Source organism: Silene latifolia, chromosome 6 (assembly GCF_048544455.1).
Source record: "Silene latifolia isolate original U9 population chromosome 6, ASM4854445v1, whole genome shotgun sequence".
Lineage (NCBI taxonomy): Eukaryota > Viridiplantae > Streptophyta > Magnoliopsida > Caryophyllales > Caryophyllaceae > Silene > Silene latifolia.
The window spans coordinates 21,552,877-21,562,896 of NC_133531.1; the positions used below are offsets into that span (position 1 = coordinate 21,552,877).

The 10,020-nt window shown below is 44.7% G+C and overlaps 1 protein-coding gene across 1 annotated transcript; it reads left to right on the top strand.

Annotated features, from left to right (window-relative positions):
• The first annotated feature begins 4,862 nt into the window (after positions 1–4,862).
• On the top strand, positions 4,863–6,357 carry LOC141586512 (uncharacterized). The gene is made up of 2 exons (XM_074407766.1): positions 4,863–5,284; positions 5,533–6,357. Exons 1-2 carry the CDS (start codon positions 5,063–5,065, stop codon positions 6,067–6,069), a joined length of 759 nt encoding a protein of 252 aa, XP_074263867.1. The 5' UTR covers positions 4,863–5,062; the 3' UTR covers positions 6,070–6,357.
• The last annotated feature ends 3,663 nt before the right edge of the window (positions 6,358–10,020 follow it).

A 10,020-nucleotide genomic window follows, 5' to 3' on the forward strand; every position in this document is an offset into this window, starting at 1 on the left:
ACGAAAAAGCCTTGTCGCTTGCATCTTGCCTAGAGAAGGGGCAAAGGTGCGCGCCACGGTCCGGCAAAAGTAGCGGACCGTGACATTTGGCATCGAGCCCGGTCTTCGGACGGGCGTCTGCAAGCCGCATTTGTTTATCGAGATCGAGAAAATGGGCGAAAAGATCGAGGACCGAGTGGATGCCTTAGAGGACGCAATCGACGTCAAGCTTCCTAAACTCGAGGACATCGTGATGCGGATGGCCGCAAGCCTCGAGGAGTTGCAAAAGACGGTTTGTGACCTTGAGACGAAGGTAGACGGGATGGATACCCGCATCCAAGCGATCAGTGGTGCGATCCCCGACGATCGGGAGGAAGAGATCAATCATCTGCATCGAAAGGTCGAGATGTTAGAAAACACTTGCGCCACGCTCGTGAAAGCGGTGGCCAATGATGGGAAATACGTGTGGGGAGCCATAAGGTGAAGGCACCTCCACCTCGTGCCTACGATGGGGCGAGGGATTCGAAAGCGGTCGATAACTTTATCTTCGATATGGAGCAATACTTCCGAGTAAGTGGGCTCGACGAAGACGCGGAAGTTGTCACGGCAAGTATGTATCTAGTCGACGATGCCAAGATGTGGTGGAGGGCTAGGTACAAGGAAATCGATGCGGGCACGATTACGGTGACATCGTGGGCCGACTTCAAGAGGATCTTGAAGGATCACTTCTACCCCGAGAACACGGAGTTTGTTGCTCGGAAGAAGTTGAAGGAAATCAAGCACACCAAATCAATCCGGGAATATGTGAGGGAATTCTCAGCGTGCATGCTCGAGATTAGCGAAATGTCCGAGACGGATAGGACATTCGAGTTCATTGACGGGTTGAAGAGGTGGGCACAACAAGAGGTCATGAGGCAGAATCCCAAAACTCTGTCTTCGGCCATATCGGCTGCGGAGCGCCTACTCGACTTTCACGGAGAGCGAGAGGCACCAAGAGTGGTGGCACCAACGGGGAATACTGGTGCGTCACAGAGTGGGTACAATGGACAAAGGCCCCAAAACAGCGCCATTTCAGTTGGGAACAGTCGGTTCCGCTCGCAAGGAAGTCAAGCCCAATCGGTGAGCACTACGAACTCGCCCTCAAGCTCGTCTTCGAAGGCGGGAAACTCTACTGCTTCCACAACGAAGAGACCGTTCGCGTGTTTTGTGTGTAAGGGTCCTCACAAGATGGCCGATTGTCCGAACAACGCGGAGTTCAATGCCATGTTCAAGAAGATGCCGAAAGGGGCTCAAGAACATCTTGATGGGGCGTTGGCCAACTATCACCAAGAGTGTAACGAAGACTCGAGTGATGGTGAAGACCAACCACGGATGGGCTCACTTCAACGGATCAGCGCGATGGGGAAATACGAAGATTCCTCCGCCAAGAAATCCAACGGGCTCATGTACGTGGACTTGATGGTGAATGGGAAGCAAGCACGAGCCTTGATCGACTCGGGCGCCTCCCACAACTTTGTTACGAAAGAGGAAGCTGATCGGTTGGGGCTAGTTCTGCGGGATGCTAACGGTTTGCTGAAGCGGTCAATGGGAAAATGAGACGCGTCCAAGGAGTGGCTAAGAAGGTCGCGGTCCAAGTGGGTGAGTGGGCGGGGGAGCTCGACTTCACCACCGTTCATTTGGATGACTTCAAGTTAGTACTCGGGATGCGTTCTTTCGAGAAAGCATTGGTGGTATTGAAACCGAGTGACGGATCGATGCTACTAATGGGGTCTATCGTAGTGAATACGGTAGACAGCGACGAAGACAAGGGGGCGACATCGAATTTCGGCTATGAGGGTGATACCGACGCGAAACAAGGGATGCGACCTTGGAGAATGCCTAAAGGTTCAGCGGAGCCGAGGGCGAACAAGACCCAGGCTAACTACGATGCTAAGTGGCCTGGGGGACGAAAGAAGAGTCTACCCTCTCACCGAGGAGTAGACAATGAGGGCCGAGATGCCCAAAGAAGTAGGCCTCGTACCATCGTGGGGCCGCGTCGATGTGCTTTGAATCGACGTCCTGGTTTGCGGGTCGGTCGACCCAAGAGATAAGGCCTCGTACCATCAGGGGGCCGCGTCGATGTGTTGAATCGACGTCCTGGTTTGCGGGTCGGTCGACCCAAGAGAGAAGGCCTCGTACCATCAGGGGGCCGCGCCGAAATCGATTCGGCGTCCTGGAGATCTCACATTCCCTTGAATGCAGTCAAGTGACGAGAGACAAGACGAAGGTCCATTGGGGCGATGACTTGGAGAAAGCCCGAGAGAGCACTTTTCAAGCAAGCGGCAAAGTGGGCGTTCTGAGAGACAAGGAGCACGTGGTGGACTTGGAGAACATGATGTTCGGCAGCTTCTATGTCAAGGAACTCCAACCTATCCTTGAAGGGACGAAGAGGCGATCATTGTTTGGGACGGCGCACATTCAAGCCGAGTTGTACAAGCCAATCCCCAACACCGCATGGACAGTCGTGAGCTCACCGAGGATGTCTCATGAAGCACCGTTCAAGATTTTTGTGTTGCCGAGGGCGGCAACAGATTAGGTGGGGGAGAGTGTGACGATCCGCACACTTGAGCCCTTAGGTTTATTTTATGCTTATGTAATTTCATTTCCCTTGTACATTTGTAGTAAGTATTTTCTTAGTAGTTTTAGAATAGGTTTCCATAAATAGGTATATCGCTATTCGGAACTAAACTTGTAAAATCAATGTTTCGCTACCAGGGATGTAAATATCAAATTTCCTCTTTAGGGAGTACTAGTGAATGAAAATCTACTTCCTACCTTGTGCCTTCGTATTGCTTGTTGTTGCTTTGTTGTGAACGACTCTTAGCCTTCACTTTACTAACAAGCCGTGTTTGTGGGATCGACACTAGGATCCCGACTCACACCCCGAGACCCGAGTATCGTGCTAGTGGGCGATCCCTCACTAGTACGAAAAGCCTTGTCGCTTGCATCTTGCCTAGAGAAGGGGCAAAGGTGCGCGCCACGGTCCGGCAAAAGTAGCGGACCGTGACACCTGGCCAGTGGCCACACCTCTCGAAACGTCTCAATTATGACATGTGGCATAGCTTGATGAATGTCGGCCTTCGTTGTATCGACGTTCTAGTTTTATCATCCCCACAAATTCTTAATAAAAGAGTCCACATGTAAAATCGTTTTTTTATAATAAAAGTTATCCATTTATTGTTATTAATAAATTAATACGAAGTATATTAATTTATATATAAGGATCGTTTTATATAATAAATATTGTATGATCTGAGTTCGAGCCAGGCAACATGGGGTTCCCACATATGACACCGACTTGTACAAATGGCAGATGTTGATTGGATTTTATTATATTCTTTTCGTGTCCTTTATTTGTTGAACTTTGATTTTGACACAAGGACCAAGTAAAAAGTATAAAGCTTATAAGTTGATAAGTGGACTAAATTGAGGTTGGAGAATTAAATTATTCATCAAAACATTCTTAAAATAAGTAAGTAAATAATTTATCTGTTAATTTGTTCCATGCATCGTGTTGCTATTCTCTTTGTTCGCTTTCTTCTCTGCTCCTATGAGGACATTAGGAGGTTATGGTATTGCTTACGGAACTACGTGGTTAGTAAACAATTGAATATTATCATTTGTGTAATTGTTTATGTACCACGTCGGCTATAAGACTCCAATAAGATTCATTTATTAATTTGTTGAATAGTAAATTGAAAAAAAGTACATCTGTTCCGTTATTTGTTGTCCTATTCAAAAGGCCCTATTTGACAAGTGGCATAAGGAGATTTGCAATAGCAGATAACATTAGCAAATATGGTTGACAAATTTTAGTAACAAGTTTGACTATCAAAGTAAATTAGCAGAATTAAGAAAATGTGTTTGATAATCCCCCTACTACTAAGAGAATAAAAATTCTCTTAATTTTCCCTCCAAAAAGCATCTACCTAAATTAGGAAATAAGTATCATAAAATTATCTTTTCAATAAATATGTTTTAATAATTATAACTCTAATCTTTTTATTAAATTCATAATTATTATTTTTTCATTAAAATTAAATAAAGTTAGTATTAAATTATAAATTAAAAGTTGTTAAATTTTTCAATAATGCAATAATTATTATTTTAGAGAATCATTTGACATCCCCTTTTTACTAAAAAAAAATAACAAATCTCAAACTTTTTCCGCATACATTGCTAACTACTACTTACAGTACTTAGTATATTTCTCTAATTAACTACTCCCCTAATTCATTTTAATGATATTCTGATTTTGTACACAATAAATATATGTTGTATAATTGAAAATAGAAAAATACCAATAGTTTAATTGTTAATTTTTCTTACATTTCCATCTAGAAAAACCGTGCTATAGCACGGGAGTTACACTAGTTAACAGATTATATGACAAATCTACCATTTTCATGTATAAAATTAATATGCTATTACAATATGTTGCTATTAGCAGTATATTCAAAAACAGTAGATTTCGGCCAATATGCTATCTGAATATGCCATTAACCAACCACGTAAAATTAGTAGATTGATTGGTCAATCTACTTTTTATGTCGGAATCTACTTATTTCACTAAATATGTTGTTTACCAAACAACGTCTTTGGGTGTCTCGGTCAATTGTTGTATTTTCTATTTTAGGATTGCATTTGATGAACAATTTAATCATCCGCGTCCACACACCCAATTTTGTCTATTTGTTATCTTATAATGGTTCCCTTCCCCCTTTTCTTAGTCATTATGTCAAAATTAAAGGACAATAATTAACCGGGACAGACAAAATATAGAGATTAAAAACCTTGATTCTCGTGTCATAAACGCGTTACAAAACCCCTATAAAAGCCCGTTACACCCATCAACAAAAAATCATCACTCAAACGCCCAAACCAAAGCAAACATCAACATAAAAACACTACTTGAGTCTTAAACAAACTCATTTCTATATCCCCTATTTAATTTATACCCTTCTACATTATTTCTTATCATATTATTTCCATCACATACCATTATTTCAGTTTGCTTGACATTATTTGAATTTGATTATATATAATGGCTGAGAATTTGAACGAGCAAGTTGGTGTTGCTACACCAGTAGAGACCACTGACCACGCTGTGTTCAGTTTCAAAAACAAGGACGAGGAGGGGAAGCCAATCAAGGAGGAGACACTCGCTTCTGAATTCGATCAAAAGATTCAAGTTTCCGACCCGGTTGAAGTAGAGAATAAGCATGATGGCATTGTTGAGATACCTCGATCTTACAGCTCTAGCTCTGTGAGTCTCTTTTATTTTCTAATTAACTCGCTCATTTACATTATTTAACAATACTCTCTGTTTCAATCGTTTATTTATCTTTGATTAAATACTAATAATAAAGAATAAAAATAGTCAAGGAAATGACATACATTACTTTACCAATTTCAATCATTAAACGTATATACCCGTCTTAAGAGTGACCAACTCGTAAAATATAATCGGGATTTGAAATCATGTCTAACAATTTGAGTGTCTACCAATTGCAGTCTGATGAAGAAGGAGACGACAAGGAAAAGAAGCAGAAGAAAAAAGAAAAGAAAGGATTAAAGGATAAGCTCATGGACAAGCTACCAGGACACAAAGATGATGAGGTAGTGGATGACACTCACGTGCCAATTGAGGAGCCTCACGTGCAAGAGGTAGTGTACTCTGACTTCTCTGAGCCACCTCATACAGAGGAGGACCCTGAGAAGAAGGGCTTACTTGGCAAGATCAAGGAAAAACTCCCAGGCCAAGACAAGACCGACGAGCACCACGCCAATGAGGCGGTTCCGGTGGTGATCGAGCCGGCTGTCGAGGGAGACAAGGACTATAAGGGGTTATTGGACAAAATGAAGGAAAAAATCCCAGGCCAAAACAAGACCGACGACCACCACGATGTGGCGGTTCCAGTGGTGGCCGAGCCGACTATCGAGGGAGAGGAGGACAAGAAGGGGTTCATGGACAAAATTAAGGATAAGATCCCTGGGTTAAGTAGCTCTAAGGCTAGTGATGAGAAGAATGATCATGTGGATAAGTATTAATTACTTGCTACGGAGTAATTCTTATGCTTAATGACAATTAAAGGGATTTTATATTATGCTAATAAGGGGTTTGGATTATATATGATTAGTTTGTTGGCCTTTGGAGTTTAGTTGATAATATTTATATCTACATTTTATTTTTAAACTATCACAATATTATCATATTGTGAAATTTATTATTAAAATGATTCGATATTCGTTATATATGTAATCATGTAAGTTTTTTCTTCAAAAAAAATGTAACCATGTAAGTAATATTTGCTTATGTTTATGAAATGTGTTTATTTATTTAGATAGTGTAAAGAAGTTTCAAACCCATAATACTGTTATTTGAATATGATAATTACTCATTTCATCCCTAATTATTCATAACTTTCTTTAATTTTTTGCCTTACACTTCTCTAACATCTTTCTAAAACATAATTTATCAAAATATCAACAATGAGTGGAGGCGGTTTTTTTAATGCTTCCTTTAGTTACGTTTTCGGTTTGTACAATAACACGCAAAATCAATTTAATAACAAATTCAATGAGCAACATTATCGCTACAACAAAAAACTTGATTATAACTTCGAAAAACACAATTGTCAAGACGATATATATTACACTACTAAAAAGGCGTCATAAGTAGTGACATTTCTAGAAGTTGGATGATGGGGTAAGAATGTACACAAATTCTTATTTCAGACCGCCATATCCGTCTAAAGTTGTCAGACGGATATCACTTCCTCTTACAAAAAACCTATTTAGGGGGTGAGTGGGAAAGCACATAGGGGTATCCCACCATGCACCCATGTACTTGTCTTATTGCGGTCTGAAATAAGGCGGTCTGAAGCAAAACGGACCGAAGAATGTAAGATTTTATACAAAAAATTTGTCCATTAAAAAAGCTACTGTAGTATTGATTACATAAAAAATTTGATATTCTATCTATAGAAAATAAGGTCGGATGTGATAGAAAACGGTCCTCCGATCTTATTTTCAGTCGTCAAATTAATTGGATTATTGTACGGTAACTATTAGATGCTAATTTGGCGAATGAAATCAGTTGCCCAAGTTTTTTTTTAGTCGCCAAATTGGCGAGTGTTCTATACATTTACCTATTATAGTCGGGCGAGTACTTAATTTCTTGTAGTAAAAGGCGTTAAAAGAATTTTGTTAGAGAAACTCTTGCATTAGATGAAGGTGTTATTATAACTGATGGGGCATATTCTGCACCGCTGACCAAGTCAACATATTGAGCAAGGTAGAAGATGTCCACAGCAAGTCAACGACTTGGACAGCCTAGCCGATGCAGCCCATCGGCCTGTCAGCCTGGGTCTCGGCATGGCAACCTGCCAGCCGGGGCACATATCCGCGTACTCATATCCAAGAACCCTCGGCCGGCCTGCCATAGGTCCATCGGCCGAGGGTAGAACGGTCTTTCCACCTGCTAGCCACTTGGCCACTACGTGACAAAAGGTGAAAGTCTATAAATACTCCTCAACCTTCATTGAGGAAAGGATCCACAATTTAACCTAAGAATCACTATTCATCTGGTATTATCTTCCTTCTCTCTACAATATACATTTAGTCAAGTAACAACTTCTTATCCCATAAGTTTACTGACTTGAGCGTCGGAGTGAGTTCGCTCGGCCCCAAGCCGAGCCCTCAGTTTGTTCATCGTTTCAGGAGACCGAAAGGAGGATTCAAGCAAAGACGTCATTCTACGAGCTACGAGTGGTAATAAATATCTGCTCTGGAATTACACCCCGGAACAATTGGCGCCGTCTGTGCGGAAACGCTACTAGAAGCTAGTCACATTCATTCCCAAACAAAAAAAAAACAACAAAAACCCACCCAAAAAGCTAAGAGGATGTCGAAACAACAAGACGCAGTCGTGACCGACGAAACCGCACTCTACCAAGATGATACCTTCAACAATTCTGGAGTCGTGCAGCCCTCCACCGGCGGAGTAATCCAACCGGAGTTCGGGATGCCAATAATACTAGACACGCCGTCGCCCGCCAACCAGGTCACCCTCATGGGACGTGTGGTTGACGTAGCAAAGCTGAAAATGCTCTTGGACCTAATTGGTAATACGCCTGCTCACACTGTCACGCCGACAAGAGCGGCGGAAACCGTCCAGGAGACCATGGCCCGAAATGTGACTCCGAGAAACTTGAACGGAGCACTAGGAGAAGGCGACCCGTCAAGACGCTGGGAGCCCAAAGTGGGCGTGGTAGACTGAGTCCTTCCCGCACTCACGGGAGGGGCGTCCCCGCAAAGCACGAACGAGGCTTACCCCAAAGGAGCGAGGAGTCCGACTCGGCGAGTTGGGGAAAAGTCCGAATCGGAGAAGGAGTCCTTCCCGCTACGAGGAGAGGAGCCGGATTAGGAATGCGAGGAGCCGATCGCCGCGTGTCGTTCGACACGTGGTCGACGACCCCTCGGCGCCACGTCCTAGAAGTCCGGTGCCAACTAAGCTCAAGTTGCCACCCATATCATACAAAGGGGAAAGTGATCCAGCCGACCACGCCGAGGCTTTCGAGTCTTACATGTCGGTATGGGAGCAGCCCGATGAGGTCTAGTGCCGAGTTTTCCCAACAACTCGCATGGGATGGCTCAAAGTTGGTACAAGGGGCTTCCGACGGCTCGGTATACTATTACGCCGACCTAAGGGACGCCTTTCTAGCCCAGTACTCTTGCAATAAGAGGAGGGCCGTGGAGACGTCGGACCTCCTAACTATCAAACAGGAGGGGGGCGAGTCTCTACGAAGCTATGTGAAGAGGTTCGACGGAAAGGTCCAGCAGATTCGAGAAATTAATCCCGGCGGCGGCCTTCCGGCGATGAAGGGCCTCCCAAGGGCGGACTTAAAAATGAGCTCATCAAGTGCGGAGGCCTGGGCTTGGATGCCGCAAGGAAGATGGCCGACCAGGCCATCAAGGTAGAGGACTATCACAAGACCTGGGTAGGCCCCAGCGAGGCCGAGCACTCAGAAAGGAAGAGCCGCCGGGAGGACAACCCGGATGAAAGACGCCGTGACAACAACGGGTCATGGCCCGATGAAAGACGCCGTGAGAATAATAGGTCACGGTCGGACAAGTCTGCCAGAAACGAACTCGGCGGATGCGGGGAGCTCGGGAACGTACTACGTAAAAACGGTACGATGATCACACCCCCCTAGTCGTATCGGTCGCCGAGGTTTTCGCTTTGAGCAAGAACGAGGGTCAGAAGTGGGAAAGACCCCCTAGGCCGAGGAGTGACGGTGACACGAGCCAGTACTGTGAGTACCACGGCCACACCGGCCACTTAACCAACGATTGCCAAAGATCGAAGAATGCCATTGAAGAGCTGATCCGGAAGGGGAGCCTCGGCAAATATGTTGCCGGAGGCCAAAAACCAGATGCCGGCGGGTCAAATAGCAAGTCCGTCTTTGAACGGATAGGAGTAATCCATGTTGTCATCAGGGGCAACGGGAACGGTGGGTCCGCTCATGGGCACAAACGGCACCTGAATGAACCATATCAGGCCATCAACTTTGTGCCCAACACAGCCACCCCCGCTCCCAACATCCCCGATATGACCATTGGGAAGGAGGACTACGAGGGAGTCATCGCTCTTCACAGCGACCCACTTACAGTCCACCTGGACATAGCCAACCACTTGGTGAAGAGGTGCCTGATTGACACGGGCGCCTACACGAACATTATGTACGAGAGAATGCTTTCTCGGCCTCGGCCCGAGGATTGAAGACTTGAGCCCCTGCACCAACCCGTTGTACAGCTTTTCTGGAGCCGGTCTGGTACCCCTGGGGTCAGTCAGATTGCCGGTGAGGTTCGGCGAGGGAGGTGCAGCCAAGAGTGTTATGTCTGAATTCGTAGTCATCGACGGCACGTCTGCCTACAACGTTCTCATAGGTCGGGTCACTTTGAGCGAAGTCGACGCTGTAATATCCATCCGGGCCCTGA

What these genes read in the sequence shown, in the direction of transcription:
- LOC141586512 (XM_074407766.1), top strand. Translation starts at nt 5,063, where the DNA reads ATGGCTGAGAATTTGAACGAGCAAGTTGGTGTTGCTACACCAGTAGAG. An exon ending in GATCTTACAGCTCTAGCTCT is followed by an intron (nt 5,285 to 5,532) that starts GTGAGTCTCTTT and finishes TACCAATTGCAG; the next exon opens with TCTGATGAAGAAGGAGACGA.